General features: G+C 45.3%; 1 protein-coding gene across 1 annotated transcript; it reads left to right on the top strand.

Annotated features, from left to right (window-relative positions):
* Nucleotides 1–6,719: 6,719 nt before the first annotated feature.
* On the top strand, nt 6,720–13,895 carry PRNP (prion protein (Kanno blood group)). The gene is made up of 2 exons (XM_064731195.1): nt 6,720–6,858; nt 11,651–13,895. Exon 2 carries the CDS (start codon nt 11,653–11,655, stop codon nt 12,439–12,441), a length of 789 nt encoding a protein of 262 aa, XP_064587265.1. The 5' UTR covers nt 6,720–6,858; nt 11,651–11,652; the 3' UTR covers nt 12,442–13,895.
* The last annotated feature ends 5,234 nt before the right edge of the window (nt 13,896–19,129 follow it).

Raw genomic sequence — 19,129 nt, 5'->3', positions numbered from 1 at the left:
CAGAAACTCGCTCAGCCCTCAGGTGAATAAACAAGGGGCAGACCTGGGCCTGTATGAAGGAAGAATATTGTTTAAAAAAGATCTGAAAGTTAATTTTAGGCTATTTTAAAATAATTTCTCTTATTATTTCACTAATTTTTTAAATTAATTAATTATTTCAAAAAGTATTACTTATTTTAAAAATTATTTATCTTATTATATAACTTATTCTAAAAATTAATTAACTTATTTTAAAAAATTATTACTTAGCTTTAAAATTATTTCTCTTATTATTAAACTTATTTTTAAAATTAATTATTTTAAAAATTATTACTTATTTTTAACTTTATTTCCCTTATTATGTAACTTATTCTAAAAATTAACTAATTTAAAAAATGATTACTTAGTTTCAAAATGATTTCTCTTATTATTAAACTTATTTTTAAAATTAATTAATTGACTCATTTTTAAAAAATATTACTTAATTTTAGAATTATTTCTCTTATTACGTAACTTATTTTTTTAATCAATTGGCTAACTTATTTTTTTTTAATTATTATTTAGCTTTAAAATGGTTTCTCTTGTTATTTAATTTATTTAAAATTAGTCAATTAATTAACTACATTTTTAAAAATTGTTATTTAGCTTTAAAATTATTTCTCCTATTATTTAATTAATTAATTAACTTATTTTTTAAAATTATTATTTAGTTGTAAAATTATTTCTCTTATCTAAGTCATTTTAAAAAATTTATTAAATTATTACTCACTTTTAAAAATTATTTCTCTGTTTCAGTCTATTGCTTGGCTTAAAAAAAATTTAAAAATTTAAATAAAAATCTGCATTTTTTTTTTGGGGGGGGGCAGCTTTCCCCAGCTCACTTCAAAACCCATTTTCTAAATGGGAAATCTGATTTTTCCTGCCTTTTTCCTGCTTTTTTCCTGCTTTTTTCCTGCTTTTTTCGTGCTCTTTTCCTTCCCAGCCAGGAGAGCAGGGAGAATTCCCTGCCCAGGATATAAAATCCGAATTTCTGTGACTCACAGCAGCACCGGGAGCTCCCGGGATATTTCGGGCTCTGACCTCACCCGGGTCCCTTCCAGGCCATGACAAATCCCCAAAACCCGGCAGGAAAAAAAGGAAAATTCTCCCTGTGAGTCACGGGGAGGGAAAATTCCCATTTTCCTGCCAAGGGGGACGGAATTTGGGGCAGTTTCTGGGAATTCCGGCCTTTCTGGGAAGGGAATTTGTTCCCCAGCTTTGCTTTGGGTTTTGTTCCAGCAGAAAAAAGGAGATTTCTCAGCACAAGGAGCTTTTATTTCTGGCAGCTCTTGCCAGGCACAGCAGGGAATTGTTGGGGTTGTTTTTCCCAGGCGCTGCTGGGTTGTTTTTATTTTTATTTTTATTTTTATTTTTATTTTAATTTTTATTTTTATTTTTATCTCCAGTGCTGGGGCAGCAGCAAACAAGGACGGGCTGCTCCAGCTCCCAGCCATTCATCCAGAAAGGGCCTCAAAAACTCCTTTTTTCCCCCATTTCTGAGCACTTTTAGTTCCAATTTTTATTCCAAAATTCATTTCCCCCCCCCCCATTTCAGAGCACTTTTAGTTCCAATTTTTATTCCAAAATTCATTTTCCCCCCCCCCATTTCTGAGCACTTTTAGTTCCAATTTTTATTCAAAAATTCATTTTTCCCCCCCCATTTCAGAGCACTTTTAGTTCCAATTTTTCTTCCAAAATTCATTTTTTCCCCTCACATTTCAGAGCACTTTTATCACCAGTTTTTCTTCCTAAATTCATTTTTCCCCCCCTCATTTTAGAGCAATTTTATTAACAGTTTTTCTTCCTAAATTCATTTTTCCCCTCACTTCAGAGCAATGTTATTGCCAATTTTTTGTTCCAAAATTCATTTTTTTCCTTTCATTTCCGAGCACTTGTATTAGCAGGTATTGTCCCTAAATTAATTAATTTTTCCCCCACTTCAGAGCTCTTTCATTACCAGTTTTTGTTCTTAGATTCATTTTTTCCCCCAACAAGGATTTGAACATTATTGTTTTGAAATAAAGGCCTCAAAAACTCGGTTTTTCAAGCTGATAAGATAGAGCCTCAAAAACTCAATATCTCCCCCATTTCAAAGCACATTTATTACCAATTTTTATTCATAAATTAATTTTTCCCCAAACGAGCATTTTAACTTTATTTTAATGAAAGCCTCAAAAACTCAATTTCCCCCTATTTCAAAGCACATTTATTACCAATTTTTACTCATAAATTAATTTTTCCCCAAACGAGCATTTTAGCTTTTTTTTTTTTTAATGAAAGCCTCAAAAACTCAATTTCCCCCTATTTCAAAGCACTTTTATTACCAATTTTTATCCGTAAATTCAATTTTTTTTGCCCCAAACGAGCATTTTAACGTTCTATTTTCTAAATAAAATCTGCTGTTTTACCTCCCAGCGCCCTGGTGATGCTGGAAGGGTCCAAAATGGATTTTTTGGGGCAGGTGATGCCAGGCCTGGATGGGTAAGGAGCTTACCCAGGGCTCAGCACAGCCCTAAGCAGCTTGGAGCAGCTCCAGGGCCATTTATAACCCTGTGGATAAAGATTGCTAACCCTAAAATAATCATAACCCATGGATGGACATTTATAACCCCATAAATAAAGATTTCTAACCCTAAAATAATCATAACCCATGGATGGACATTTATAACCCCATAAATAAAGATTTCTAACCCTAAAATAATCATAACCCCATGGATAAAAATTTCTAACCCTAAAATAATCATAACCCATGGATGGACATTTATAACCCCATGGATAAAAATTTCTAACCCTAAAATAATCATAACCCCAATGGATAAAGATTTTAAACCCCAATGGATAAAGATTCCTAACCCTAAATTAATCATAACCCTTGGATGGACATTTATAACCCCATAAATAAAGATTTCTAACCCAAATGGATGGACATTTTAACCCAAATAAATGAACATTTTTAACCCCAATGGATGAACATTTTTAACCCAAATAAATGAACATTTTAAACCCCAATGGATGAACATTTTTAACCCAAATGGATGGACATTTTAACCCCAAATAAATGAACATTTTAATCCCAATGGATGAACATTTTAACCCAAATAAATGAACATTTTAAACCCCAATGGATGAACATTTATAACCCCAATGGATGGACATTTTAACCCAAATAAATGAACATTTTAACCCCAATGGATGGACATTTTAACCCAAATAAATGAACATTTTAACCCCAATGGATGGACATTTTAACCCAAATAAATGAACATTTTAACCCCAATGGATGAACATTTTTAACCCCAATAAATGAACATTTAAAACCTCAAATAAATGAACATTTTAACCCCAATGGATGACCATTTTTAACCCAAATAAATGAACATTTTAACCCCAATGGATGAACATTTTAACCCAAATAAATGAATATTTGAATCCCAATGGATGGACATTTTTAAACCCCAAATAAATGAACATTTTAACCCCAATCAATGAACATTTCAACTCAAATAAATGAACATTTTAAACTCCAATGAATGAACATTTTTAACCCCAAATAAATGAACATTTTAACCTCAATGGATGACCATTTTTAACCCAAATGGATGGACATTTAAACCCCAATGGATGGACATTTTTAACCCAAATAAATGAACATTTTTAACCCCAATAAATGAACATTTATAACCCCAATGGATGAACATTTTTAACCCCAAATAAATGACCATTTTAACCCCAATGGATGGACATTTTTAACCCAAATGGATGAACATTTTAACCCAAATAAGTGACCATTTTAACCCCAATGGATGAAGATTTTAACCCCAGCGGGTTAAATACCCACCCAGCCTTTGCAGAGCCAGGGCTGGCTGAACAAAAGCATCTTGGATGAACCCAAGCCATGAAAACCAACACGAAATAAATCAATGAGAGGCCGTGCAGGAGATGAACTTTCCTCCCTGCCCAGACCACAGCATTTCCTGAGCAAATGAATGATTGCAGGGCTGGCCCAGGGCCCGGGGCAGCATTTCCACCAGGATCCCGAGGAGCTGCAGGATTTTACCCCCGGATGCCAAAAATCCATTAAAGATCTGCCCTGGATGCGCTGCTGGGGAAGGTTCAGCCCTGACGGCTTCCACAAGGAATTAAAAATTCATTAACGATCCGTGCTCTGCTGATTGATGTGCAGCGGCTCTGCTTCTGCAAACAGAATTTCTGCTGCTCGAAATAAAAAAAAAAAGGTTTATTTTTCAGCGTTTTCTGTAAATGTTCTTTTCAAGATAAATAACTTTCCCTTGTTGTTGTTGTTTTGCTGGAATAAGTTGTTATTACAGCAAAACCCTGGTTTTTGGATTAATGCAGGATTAATTCAGCCCAACCAGCCCATTCCTGGTTTGCTCCTTTTCCTGGCATGGAATTTGGGTGGATTTGGACCCAAAGCAGGAGCCATTCCACACACGGAATGAACTCCTCCTGCAGGGCAGGGCTTCCCCAGCCCCACAGCCCTCAGCCCTGCTGATTTCATTTTCTCCTGCCTGGATTCACATTTGTGTTCTCCCATTTCCCTGCCGGGCAGAAAGCACTTGAATTTATTCCAACATAACCCGGGTGGATCACAGGAAAATCCCTTTTCCATCCAGATGTGGCCCAGGATGGTCATTCCTGGCCCAGCTGTTCTGGGCAGCCTCAGGAGGGTTTGGGGGAATGTTAAAATCAGAAAATCCTGGGATTTGGGTTGGAAGGGATTTTAAAAATCACCTGTGGAAGGGACACCTCCCATTGTCCCAGAGCGCTGGCCCTGGGAAACCCTAAAAATTGGGAAAACCCTAAAAATTGGGAAAACCCTAAAAATTGGGAAAACCCTAAAAATTGGGAAAACCCTAAAAATTGGGAAAACCCTAAAAATTGGGAAAACTCTAAAAATTGGGAAAACTCTAAAAATTGGGAAAACCCTAAAATTTGGGAAAACCCTAAAAATTGGGAAAACTCTAAAAATTGGGAAAACCCTAAAAATTGGGGAAACTCTAAAAATTGGGAAAACCCTAAAAACTGGGAAACTCCCCCATTCTTGTCTCTGCATATTCCACTCTTGTATCCTTACCCTCCAAAAAAAACCCCCATTTTTGCCATCCCATGGGGTTTTTAGTTGTTTTCTGTGGCGTTTCCTCACGCTGAATTTCAGGATTCCTCGACACAAATTGAGATTGCAGGAGCGAGTTCTGCTCCTCTGCAGGGACACAGCTTGGAAAGGCAAATCCATCTTTTCTCCCTGCTTTGATTTCCAATTCACCAGCCCTGGGAGCAGCTCTGCTCCACGGGATAATGGGTTTGGAGCTGCTAAAAGCATCCTGGCCTCTCCCAGATTCCCGACCAGGAGATTTCCAACCCACCCCAAACCCTGGGGTTTCTTCCATTTAAAAAAATCCAAGTGTTGCGATGTCCCAAGATTCCCAAAACGGCCCCAAACCTCCTCATTCCATTCGGTGTTTCTTCAATAAACCACCAAGAGGCTGCGATTTCCCAGGATTTTTCCAAGCCTTGATATCCCTTCAGTATAAAATCCAAATGCTGTGATATTCCAGGATTTTCAAATCAGCCTCAAACCCTGAAAATTCTTCAATAAAATCCTCCAGGTGCTGAGGTTTTCCAAGATTTTAAAATCAGCCCCCAAGCCCTGATATTTCCTCAGTATAAAATCCAAATGCTGCAATGTTCCAAGATTTTATCACCAGCCTCAAACCCTGATAATTCTTCAATAAAACCATCCAGGTTCTGAGGTTTTCCAGGGTTTTATCACCAGCCTGAAACCCTGATATTTCTTCAGTAAAACCATCCATGTTCTGCAGTTTTCCAAGATTTTATCACCAGCCTCAAGCCCTGATAATTCTTCAATAAAACCATCCATGTTCTGCAGTATTCCAGGGTTTTATAATCAACCTCAAACCTTGATAATTCTTCAATAAAACCATCCATGGGCTGCAGTTTTCCAAGATTTTTGAATCAGCCCAAGCCCTGATATTTCCTCAGTATAAAATCCAAATGCTGCAATGTTCCAAGATTTTATCACCAGCCTCAAACCCTGATAATTCCTCCGTAAAACCATCCATGGGCTGCAGTTTTCCCAGATTTTTAAATCAGTCTCAAACCCTGATAATTCTTCAATAAAACCATCCATGTGCTGCAGTTTCCCGAGATTCTTAAATCAGCCCAAGCCCTGATGTTTCCTCAGTATAAAATCCAACTTCTGCAGCATTTCAAGATTTTATCACCAGCCTCAAACCCTGATAATTCTTCCATAAAACCATCCATGGGCTGCAGTTTTCCCAGATTTTTAAATCAGTCTCAAACCCTGATATTTCTTCAATAAAACCATCCATGTGCTGCAATATTCCAGGATTTTATCACCAGCCTCAAACCCTGATAATTCTTCCATAAAACCATCCAGGTGCTGCAATATTCCAAGGTTTTTAAATCAACCTCAAACCCTGATAATTCTCCAATAAAACCATCCGCGTTCTGCAGTTTGCCAGGATTTTATCACCACCCTCAAACCCTGATAATTCTCCAATAAAACCACGAATTCCCCTCGATTTTCCAGGCTCTCCTTCGCTCCCCGTGCCCGGGGATGCTTTGGGGCGCAGCCGCGGTTTCGGGGCGCGGGCCGGGCTTTTCCCCGGGGACGGATGGCGGATGCTGATGGAGGATGACGATGATGATGATGATGCTGGGTGAGGGCTCAGCGGGGCCGGGCTGCTCGGAGCAGCTCCTCCCTCTCTCTATTTATTCCTGCGCGGAGCTCCGCGGCTGAATCACCTCGGGGCGGGCGGGCAGCGCCGTTTGCAGCCGGTGAGTGCCGGGGAAACCGGGATGGAGCGGATGCGGGAGGGATAAACCCCGGGGCGAGGGGGGTTTGAGCGCCGGGAGTGCGGGGCTGCCTCTTTTCCCCATGAAAAATTGACATTTTAGCCGTTCCTTACAAGCCAGCGCCCTGCTCCTGCCCGGCTCTTGTTTACTCAGCGCTTACTCAACATCGGGAATTTCTCCTCCGAGGGTTTTGGCTTTTCTCCCACCCTCCCGCTGCTCCCCCTTTTCTTGAGAAAGACAAAGGGGTGAGGGGCAGATCTCTAAACCCAGGGGTGATATTTTCAGGGAAATTCCGATTTAATTAAAATTTCCAGAGCCCCAGACCGGGATTTTGAGCCCAGGAGGGTCCGGGCTCCCCCATCCCCGAGCATCCTCCCATCCCCACCTCCCTCCTCTCCTCCTCCGCCTCCCCGGGGACCTTCCCAAGGTTATTTCCAGGCGTGTTTTGGCACCTGAGTGTTGGTTTTTCCCCTCCGAAGCGAATCCTCCTCCTTGCCAACGCCGAGCACGTAATTGCTGCTTGCAGCCTCCATTTTCCGCTGGGTTCCTCCGGCCAGGAGAAAAATCGGCTCGGCCACAAACCACCTGAATTAATTCGTCATTTCCAGCATCCGCCGAGAAGGCGAATCTGGGGCGGAAAGGTTAAAGATTAAAGAAAAAAAAAAAATCCCAGTGAAATCACTCGATGTGTAATTTAATATTAATGTCATGGTCGGGCCATAAATAGAATTCCCGAGCACAGAGATCCCAGCTCCGGGTTTCTCTTCGCCGAGAGAAATCTGGGATTTTAAAGGGAGAAAATCCCGGATTCTCAGCAAGCAGCTCCTTCAGGGAACTCATTTATTTGGGGCGAAGCTCCTGGCTCGCTAATTAGCGCCGTGTCCTGTTTATCAGCGCTGTAAAGGCAATTAGAGGCGCAGGATCCCTGAATCAGCCTCAAAGCCCGCGATTTCCTCAATAAAACCATGGCAGAGCTTTGCCAGAACCCCTCTCCAGCCAGGATTTTAAATTTTTAATTCAACCGGGGCCTGGTTTTTAACCCCTCGGAGCTCAGAGCGGGGAGCGACGCCTCCAAAAATATATTTGAAAAATGCCCAGTTCTGTGGATTTTCCTCCTCCGCTGCCCGTTTTGCCGAGCACCCGAGGAGCCGGTTGTTTTTCCTGCCTTTTGGCTATTTTTAACCCCCCTGATCTCATCCCTGCCCCAGCGGGTGGGGGCTGCGGGGTGAGGGAGGCAGCGAGCCCCGGCCCGCTCCTTGAGGCCGGGATTGTCCATGGAGGAGCAAATCCCAGACCTGGAGCTGCAAATCCCAGACCTGGAATTGCAAATCCCAGACCTGGAACTGCAAATCCCAGACCTGGAATTGCTGCCCATCACCAGGGACGAGCAAATCCCAGACCTGGAACTGTCCAATCGACCATGCAACCCAGACGAGCAAATCCCAACCTGGATCTCCAAATCCAGACCTGGAATTGCTCCCATCACCTGGACTGCAAATCCCAGACTTGGAGCTCAAATCGCAGACCTGGAACTGCTGCCCATCACCAGGGACGGCAAATCCCAGACTGGACGCAAATCGCAGACCTGGAACTGCTCTCACCAGGGACGAGCAAATCCCAAACCTGGAACTGCAAATCCCAAATCTAGAATTGCTGCCCATCACCAGGGACGGCAAACTCCCAAACATGGATGCTCCAATCCCAAGGGATCCAAATCCCAAACCTGAAATTCCAAATCCCAAACCTGGAATTCCAAATCCCAAACCTCGAATTGCTGCCCATCACCAGGAATGAGCAAATCCAAATCCCAAACCTGGAGCTCCAAATCCCAAACATGGGACTGACAAATCCCAAACCCGGAATTGCAAATCCCAGACCTGGAACTGCTGCCCATCACCAGGGAAAAGCAAATCCAAATTCCAAACCTGAAATTCCAAATCCCAAAGCTGGAACTGCAAATCCCAGACCTGGAACTGCAAATCCCAAACCTGGGACTGACAAATCTCAAACCTGGAATTCCAAACCCCAAACCTGGAATTCGAGCCCCAGGGAAAAGCAAATCCCAAACCTGGAATTGCAAATCCCAAACCTGGAATTGCAAATCCCAAACCTGGAATTGCAAATCCCAAACCTGGAATTGCTGCCCATCACCAGGGACGAGCAAATCCAAATCCCAAACCTGGAATTCCAAACCCCAAACCTGAAATTATAAATCCCAGACCTGGAATTCCTCCCCATCACCAGGGACAGATCTGTGCATCCCGCTGAGGTTTTATTTCGGGCCTTGCCAACGATCCCACCCAAAGCACTGAGCTTGAAGGGCCTTTCACTCAAACATTTCAGGGCCCAAACCCAGATTTTTGGCAGAAAAAGCATCACTAACAAACCCAAAAAGATTAATTTGCTTTTGTGGCCCACACATCTGTGTCCAGGTGGCAACAGGAGAATTTCTGGCTTGAACAGGGGCTCGTTTGGCCTTTGTGGCTGTAGGAAAGTTCAGCATCTCATTCCTGCATTAAGATTATTCCTGGGGTAGCTCCGTAATTTCTGCAAAAAAATAAATTTGGGACCCAAACTGAATTATTTGTTGCTGGATCCAGGGATGCTGAAATGCCCACCCACACTGAGGGTGCTCCTGTCGCCCTCCCCAGCAGCGAGGGGAGATTTTGGGGGGCAGGATGGAAAATCCCTTTTTTAACATTAAACCCACGGCAGCGGTGACTCAGAGCCCTTGGCATTGCCAGGAGGCATTAACGGGTTTGGGCAGCTTGGCCTTTTTGGTTTTTTTGGTCTTTGAGGTGTTTTCCAAAGGATTTGCAGCCCCGGTGGGGATTGTCCCTTGTCCTGGCCGGATTATGCACATGGGTGGAAATGGGATTTAGCCCTCCTGGAAATGGGGAAATGGGATTTATCCCCCCTGGAAATGGGGAAATGGGATTTATCCCCCCTGGAAATGGGGGAAATGGGATTTATCCCCCCTGGAAATGGGGGAAATGGGATTTATCCCCCCTGGAAATGGGATTTATCCCCCCTGGAAATGGGGGAAATGGGATTTATCCCCCTGGAAATGGGATTTACCCCCCCTGGAAATGGGGGAAATGGGATTTATCCCCCCTGGAAATGGGATTTATCCCCCCTGGAAATGGGGGAAATGGGATTTATCCCCCCTGGAAATGGGGAAATGGGATTTATCCCCCCTGGAAATGGGGAAATGGGATTTATCCCCCTCATAAATGGGATTTATCCCCCCTGGAAATGGGATTTATCCCCCCTGGAAATGGGATTTATCCCCCTCATAAATGGGATTTATCCCTCCTGGAAATGGGGAAATGGGATTTATCCCCCTCATAAATGGGATTTACCCCCCCTGGAAATGGGGGAAATGGGATTTATCCCCCCTGGAAATGGGGAAATGGGATTTATCCCCCCTGGAAATGGGGGAAATGGGATTTATCCCCCCTGGAAATGGGATTTATCCCCCCTGGAAATGGGATTTATCCCCCCTGGAAATGGGATTTATCCCCCGGGCAGTGTGGGAGGTGCCCGGAATGCCAGCAGCAAACTGGCATTCACTGAGTCACTGGATGCTGGGAAACTCTGAATCCCAAAAATAGCCATTAATTAACGGGAATTTGGATAAAACACGCAGAATTTGGGAAAGGAACCCCCCGGGGCCAGGCTGGGCGTTGCCTTCCCTGAGTGCCCAAAAGCTCCGGGGTTGGCATCGATGGGCTGGATCCGTCCTTGGCATCGATGGTGGCACAGCAGGGATCGCATTTCTGCCCCCAGGCTGGGTAGGGCGGGATAATAATTGATAATAATTGATAATAATAATTGATAAGCGAGGTTTTACCTCAAAATCACCTGAAGCATTTGCTTGTAAAAGCTTTTGTTTCATTACTTAAAACTGCCGTTGCCAGCAAGGGTCCTGTTGGGGAATATATTTAAAAAAATTATATAAATACATACATACATATGTGTATGCGTGTAATAAATAAAATAAATAAATAAATAATAAATATATAAAATACATATATTTCTACATATATAAAATAGATAAATACATATATATATTTATATACATATGCTAAAATATAAATACACATATATACATATATAAATATATTTAAAATACATATACACATATATAAAAATATATACATATATATGCATAAATGTAAATATATAAAAATAGATAAAAATAAAATGAGCGTATATAAGACAACAATAGTAAATATAAATACAACAATAATACAATAATAAATAAAATATATACATATAATAATGTATAAATTTTTATATAAACGTATATAAAAATACATATATATATATATAAATATATGTATATAAAAATAAATGTATATAATATATATACATATACAATGTATAGAGATAATATATATACATATACAATGTATACATATATAATGTATATGTATATGAAATATATGTATATAAAAATACATATATATACATATATTAAAACACATATATAAAATATATGTGTATATATATATACATATATAAAAAGAATACGTATACATATAAGTACATATATATATATAAACACCCACATATGTGTATAAAAATATATAAAATATTTTACATTTGTGTATACATGAAGGGTTTGGGGGGATGATGAATACCTTTATCCAATGCTGGTCATTCTGCATGTGGATTTGGGGGGCCCAGCCGTGTTTTGTGCCCCACGGGTGAGGCAGGGCTGCCCTGACCCTGTCCTTGTCCCGCCCTGACTCTGTCCTTGTCCCCACAGCCATGGCCCGGCTCCTCGGCACCTCCTGCCTGCTGCTGCTGCTGCTGCTCCTGGGGCTCTGCGCCGACGTCGCCTCCTCCAAGAAGGGCAAAGGCAAACCCGGCTGGGGCGGGGGCAGCCGCCAGCCCAGCTACCCCCGCCAGCCCAGCTACCCCCAAAACCCGGGTTACCCCCACAACCCCAGCTATCCCCACAACCCGGGTTATCCCCACAACCCGGGCTACCCCCACAACCCCGGCTACCCCCACAACCCCGGCTACCCGGGCTGGGGCCAAGGCTACAACCCGTCCAGCGGAGGGACTTACCACCAGAAGCCCTGGAAGGCGCCCAAGCCCAAGACCAACTTCAAGCACGTGGCGGGCGCGGCGGCGGCGGGCGCCGTGGTGGGGGGCTTGGGGGGCTACGCCATGGGCAGGGTGATGTCGGGCATGCACTACCGCTTCGACAGCCCCGACGAGTACCGCTGGTGGAACGAGAACGCCGCGCGCTACCCCAACCAGGTCTACTACCGCGACTACCGCGGCCCCGTGCCGCAGGACGTCTTCGTGGCCGACTGCTTCAACATCACCGTCACCGAGCACAACATCGGCCCGGCCGCCAGGAAGGGCAACGCCTCGGACGCCCTCAACCAGACGGAGGCGGAGCTGGAGACGCGCGTGGTGACCAAGGTGATCCGCGAGATGTGCATCCAGCAGTACCAGGAGTACCGGCTGGCCTCGGGCGCCTGGCAGCGCCTGGCCGACTCCCCGCTGGCCACCCTGCTGCTCCTCGTCCTCGTCGTCCTGCACTAGGGCAGCCCGTGCCGTCCAGGTGTCCCCCGTGGGGTCCCCACGCCCACCCCGGCCCCGCTTGGTTTTGGTGAGGAGCCCCCCCCCTCGGGGTTTAGGCAGCGGGATGAAAATGTCGTTTTCTGCCCCAAAAATGGCTCCGGGATGGTGCTGGAGCGCAGAACCGCGGCCTTCGCCTCCTCATCCTCCTCCTCGGGGTCGCCCCGAGAGGGACCAGGCAGAGGGGGGCTCTCCTTGGCGTCCCCGCAGGAGCTTTTCCAAAAATCCTCTTTGTTAACAGGCAGGGATTTGTCTCACCCCCATTCCCTGGGGTACCCCTGGGGTTCTCAAGCTGCCACGTTGCAATTTGAACCCTCCCACCCCAAAACAAAGCCCCTTCCCCGTGTACATAAGGAGCTGCCACTGCACACCCTGCATGCTGCACAAAGCCCCTGCAGCAAGACACCAAAATAAAATCATTTTGTACTCCCTGTCACAGCGGGGCTGGGGCACCGCTCGGTGTTTGGAGGCAGAAAGTGCTGCTGAATGCCCCAAACACCCCCAAAATGGTGTTACAGCCCCAGAAAAAGCCAGTTTGGCTGCTCCAGGTGACAAGCTGTGTTCGTGCTTCAGCACCTGGGCCCGAAGGACGTTAAAATGCAGCACAAAGGATTCTCAGGGGGTCAGGCACGTAGCGAGAGACTGAAAGCAGCTGAACCACGCCGGTACAGCAAACAGCATCGGGAAAAACGGGCCTGGGAAAGGGAAATGCTAAAAAAAAAAGTCACTTTTGTGAGTAATTCCTTTGCCCTGTGGAAGCAACGGGTGGAATTCTTAATTCTTGCTTCTCTGTGGATGCTGGGCTGGGGACGAGCTGTAACACCCGTGGCGCTGCGTTCGATATCCCTCGTGTGATTTTATTTTTGCAAGGCACTGAATAACACTGTCCTAAATGAGATTTTTTTTTTTTTTTTATTATTATTTTTTTTCCTTTTTGCATCGGTGTAAGCTAAGTGAAGATATATCTATATTATATATAAATACCTATAAACAGAGAGGAACCTTCCAGGACAGCTAAAGCAGGGCTTTGAGGCGCCCCGTCCTTTGCGACGCGCGGATGTTTTGTAACCCCGTTATCACGCTGCATGCCCGGGATTTGCCGTGCTGAGCCTTTTCTAAGTGTTCCACGTCTGGTACAAATTAAAACGGATCAAGCCAAGGTGCCCGGCAGCCTCCTTTGTGTGCCGGGCCCCCTCGGAATTTCCCGCATTTCTGCATTTTCTGCATTTCTGCATTTTCTGCATTTCCGCCCTCCCCGGCCTGAGGGAGCTTTTGTTCCCTTCCAGCCCCAATTTGGCCCAAACCCCGCATTCCCAGTTAACCTTTTCTGCTCCCACCCATGGCATCGCTGCAGCCCAAGAGGAATCTTCTAATTTCTGTCTCATTCCGGTTTCTGTGCTAATAAAGGAGTTTTTACATTTGCTGTTTCGGTGGCGTTGAGCCCGAGCCAAGCCCTGCTTCATCCCGGAGGCTTCATCGTGGGATCCTGGAGCGATTTGGGTTGGGAGGGACCTCAAAGCCCACCCAGTGCCACCCCTGCCATGGGCAGGGACAATTCCCACTTGGGCACATCCAGGGATGGAGCAGCCGGAGCTGCTCTGGGAATTCCATCCCAAAATCCCATTTCAATCTCTCTTTACACATTCCCAGTGTCCTGCCCATCCATGCCTTGTCCCAAATCCCTCCCCAGCTTTCCTGGAGCCCCTCCAAGGCCTGGAATGTGCTGGAAGCTCTCCCTGGGTCCTTCCCTTATCCAGGTGAACATTCCCAGCTCTCCCTCGAATTTCCCATCTCCAGGTGAGCTCCCAGCCCTGCAGGTGAGGTCTCACCTGAGCAGAATCCCCTCGCTGGGGCTCCTGCAAATCGTTCTCAATGGGATTTATTTCCATTTATTTGCACGGTGCAAATCGTTATCAATGGGATTTATTTCCATTTATTTGCACGGTGCAAATCGGCCTCAGTGAATGGGATTTATTTCCATTTATTTGCATGGTGCAAATCGGCCTCAATCACGGTGCAAATCGGCCTCAATCAATGGGATTTATTTCCATTTATTTGCATGGTGCAAATCGTTCTCAATGGGATTTATTTCCATTTATTTGCACGGTGCAAATCGGCCTCAGTGAATGGGATTTATTTCCATTTATTTGCATTTCGCAACCGCAGGGCCCCTCCTCCAACAGCCCCAAATTGGGGGAGAAATTCCCCCAAATCAGGAAGGAAAAAAATTTCACCTCATCCAAAGGAAGGGAATAAAAGAATGGATTTAAAATCCCCCATTTCCCGAGATGAACTCATGGATATTTCCAGGAAGAGGCTCCCAGCACTTGCTGAACTCCCCTGGGGAGGGTTTGACCTCAGCAGCAGCACAATTACAAATTTCTCATTTTTAACCCCAAACCCTTCAATTCCCTCCCTCCCAGTCATGGGAAACACATTGGCAATGCTCAAAAATAACATTTTTCCCCTCCTTGCACACGCAACACTCTGGTTTTTAACCCTCCCAGGGGGGTTTGGGGTGATTTTTGGAAGGTCAGAACTTTCCTGGCTCTGGCAACACCCAAGTGGGGTGACACTGCCTGAACTCGTGTGTCCTTTAAGGACAGCTGGATCAAATTACCCCTCTGCTGAAGCAGAGAAATTAATTAATGAAATAATTCATTAATGAGCTAAATACTCCAAATCCTGCAGTGGGCACAGGAGCCAGGCATGGAGGAGTTTCTGATTTACCAGGATGGCAATAAATACACCCCAAAGTGTAAATACCCCCAAAATGTAAATACCCCAAAAGTGTAAATACCCCCCAAAATAAGTATAAATATCCCCCCAAAGTCTAAATATTTCCCCCAAAAGTGTATGTACTCCCCCAAAATGTAAATACCCCAAAAAGGGTAAATTCCTCCCAAAATAAGTATAAATACCCCCCCAAAATGTAAATACCCCCTAAAGTGTAAATACCCCCTAAAGCATAAATACCCCCCAAAGCATAAATACCCCCTAAAGTGTAAATACAATAAAATCGGAGGTGTTTTTTTTAGGGTCTTCTCCAAATCTCTCCTCACATAGCTCTTGGCACCTCCCAAATGCACCCCAAAATGTAAATACCCCCCCAAAATATAAATACAATAAAATCTGAAGGGGTTTTTTTAGAGGAGTTTTCTCCAAATCTCTCCTCACACAGATCTTGGCATCTCCCAAATACACCCCAAAGTGTAAATACCCCCCAAAAAATGTAAATACCCCCCCAAAAATATAAATACAATAAAATCTGAAGGTGTTTTTTTAGAGTTTTCTCCAAATCTCTCCTCACACAGATCTTGGTATCTCCCAAATACACCCCAAAGTGTAAATACCCCCCAAAAAATGTAAATACCCCCCCAAAAATATAAATACAATAGAATTTGAGGGTTTTTTAGAGTTTTCTCCGAATATCTCATCCCACAGCCCTTGGCACCCCCATCTCCCCAGATAAACACCCCTCACCCAGGCGGACCGCCTGAATACGTTTTTCTTGCCTGGAAAAAGCCGTAAAAAGAGGAATTTTGGTGCGCAGCTGCCCGGTTAGCCGAGAGCCGGAGGAGGAGCAGTCGGATTTAGAGGAGCCCGGATCTCAGCCTGGTTTTATCCCGGGCCAACAGCTCCATCTCCTGTCCGAGCTTGGCTTTACACTGCTGAATTTGGGCTGAAAAGCCAAAAAATCCGCTCCAAACCCCGGCTGGGCTTTGTGCTGCTGGAAATGCCTGGATTTGGCTCCTCCACCCACCTGTGGAAGCGCATTCCCATCAGAGATTCCCATCCCTGGCACAGACGTCTTTTCATGAAAAATCCTTTTTTTTAGGATTTTTTTCTGCTGAGAGGCCTCAGGAACAAAATGCAAACATTGATTATCTGTGGAATGCAACAGGTGCATCTGTGATTGGTCTCAGGTGGTTGTTTCTAATTAATGACCAATCACAGTCAGCTGTGAAAAGAATAGAATGGAATGGAATGGAATGGAATGGAATGGAATGGAATGGAATGGAATGGAATAGAATAGAATAGAATAGAATAGAATAGAATAGAATAGAATAGAATAGAATAGAATAGAATAGAATAGAAGGACAGAGAGTCCAAGCCACAAACCTTTGTTATCACTCTTTTTCTATTCTTAGCCAGCCTTCTGATGAAATCATTTTCTTCTATTCTTTTAGTATAGTTTTAATGCAATATATACCATAAAATAATAAATCAAGCCTTCTGAAAGGAGTCAGATCTTCATCTCTTCCCTCATCCTCGGACCCCTGTGAACACGGTCACACATCCCAGCGCTAGGAACGACAGATTTGGTTAAAACCAGAGGATGTCTCAAGGCCAAACTTTATTGCGAGGCCGAGGCCTCGGTTTCCCAGCCCCACGCCCCCCTCCCCGCGAGTCCCAGCGCTCTTTTGGGGGGAAAGGAGCGGATTTTGGGGCAGCCGTGCAGCGGGGATGGCTCCTCCACAGGGGCTGGCAGGGCTGCCCGTGCTCACGCAGGTCCTGTCTCGGGTGGGATCCATCCGGTCCCGGGTGGGCTTTGTGGGATCCATTCAGTCCCAGGGGGGTTCGCAGGATCTCTCAGTTTCCAGGTGGGTTTGCAGGATCCACCCAGTCCCAGGTGGGGTTTGTGGGATCCATTCAGTCCCAGGGGGGTTCGCAGGATCTCTCAGTTTCCAGGGGGGTTCGCAGGATCCATCCGGTCCCAGGTGGGTTTGCAGGATCCATCCGGTCCCAGGTGGGGTTTGTGGGATCCCTCCGGTCTCAGGTGGGTTCTCAGGAGCCACCCGGTCCCTGGTGGGGTTTGCAGGACCCACCTGGTCCCGGCTGAGCTCGCAGGATCCATCGGTCCCGAGTGAATTTGCAGGATCCATCTGGTCCCGCTGGGGCTCGCAGGATCCATCTGGTCCCGCTGGGGCTCGCAGGATCCATCAGCCCTGGTTGGGGCTCGCAGGATCCATCAGCCCTGGTTGGGGCTCGCAGGGTCCGGCTCCCGCTGCGCCCCCAGCTCCGGAGCGCCTCTCCCACCTCCCCAAGCCACATCCAATCTCCCAGGAAAGTCACTTGAAAGTCGCTTCAGTCCGGAACCCCTGCCGGGGATGCCCGGCGGTGCCCGCGGTGCCCTCAGCGCTGCATCCCGTGGCTCACCAGGCACGCTCCCGTCGCCAGCAGCAGCACCAGCCCCAGCCCGGCTCCCCGCGGCCCGGGGGCTCTGCTGGGCGCTCCCCGCTTGGCGCCCAGCTCGGGCCATGCCCCGTGGAAGCCGCCCGCGGCCGGGGGCTGCCGGGCCGCCGGCACGCCGTGCCCCAGGCGGGCGGGCCGCGGCCGCCCCAGCAGCCCCATGCCGTACCCGGCCGCCGCCCCGGCCGCGATGGCTCCGGCCACCTTGGAGCCGCGGCCCGGGGCGCTCCCGGCGCGGGACACGGCGCGGAAGCCCCCGCGGAGCCCCCCGGGCGCGGAGCTCCTGCCCGGGGCCCCGCGGCGGCCGCCGGCGGCAGCGCCGAGCAGGGCGAGCAGCAGCAGCAGCAGCAGCAGCGGCAGCGGCAGCGCCCAGCGGCGGGCGCGGGCCGGGGGGCGCATCCTGCCCCACCTGCGGGACAAGGCGGGCTCAGAGCGGGGTCCCGAGGGGCTGGGGGGGCTTTTCCTCTTTTTGCCTCTGAGGGAACCCCGAGGATGGGGGGCGGCTCCTCGGTGGGTTGGGTGGGGGGAGGTGGGGGGGTCACAGGTGGGGCTCGGTGACCTCCTTTCCAACCTTTGTGAGGCTTTTCCAGCATTCTGTGGGTCTGGGGTTCTTTAACATATTCCAATTCTAATTCTAATAACAGCCCAAACTTGGTGATATTAGCACCAAGCTAAGCTCAGTGGCTTTTATCTCTATATACTGTCTCTATTTATCTCTACATTATCTCTAATTATCTGTCTCTATTCTCTCTATTTACCTCTATATGATCTCTATTTATCTGTCCATATTGCTTCTACTTATCTCTATATGATCTCTATTTATCTCTCTATATTGTCTCTATTTCTATATTATCTCTCTCTATATTGTCTCTATTTATTTCTATATTATCTCTATTTATCTCTCTATATTGTCTCGATTTACCTCTATACTATTTCTATTTATGTATTTATCTATTTATCCTATTTGTCTATTTATATTGTCTCTATTTATCTCTCTATATTATCTCTATTATATTATTATATTATCTCTATTTATCTCTCTATATTGTCCCTATTTATTTCTATAATATTTCTATTTATCGATTTATCTATTTGTTCTATTTATCTCTATATTGTCTCTATATATATTTCTATATTATCTCTATTTGCCTCTCTATATTATCTCTATATTGTCTCTATTTATCCCTCTATTATCTCTATTTTATAATTTATATATTCATTTATTGTCCAGGTCACTACGTATTATAGATTAATACAGAATATATAACAATATGTGATCAATAACCAATGATTTCTAATAGAGACCATTAATATATAACAATAGATAATGTTGCGTATCATATAATATTAGATTATTATATTATATTACTATATTATTATGTTATTAAGTATTGTGCTATTCTATTTTATAAATTATTATATTGTTATTTTATATACTATTATATTGTTATATTAATAA

This window comes from Zonotrichia leucophrys, chromosome 22 (genome assembly GCF_028769735.1).
Source record: "Zonotrichia leucophrys gambelii isolate GWCS_2022_RI chromosome 22, RI_Zleu_2.0, whole genome shotgun sequence".
Lineage (NCBI taxonomy): Eukaryota > Metazoa > Chordata > Aves > Passeriformes > Passerellidae > Zonotrichia > Zonotrichia leucophrys.
This window is presented reverse-complemented; position numbering and strand designations above follow the sequence as displayed.

Bases quoted from the DNA above. Each gene is read 5' to 3' on its own strand.
- PRNP (XM_064731195.1), top strand. From the start codon at position 11,653: ATGGCCCGGCTCCTCGGCACCTCCTGCCTGCTGCTGCTGCTGCTGCTC.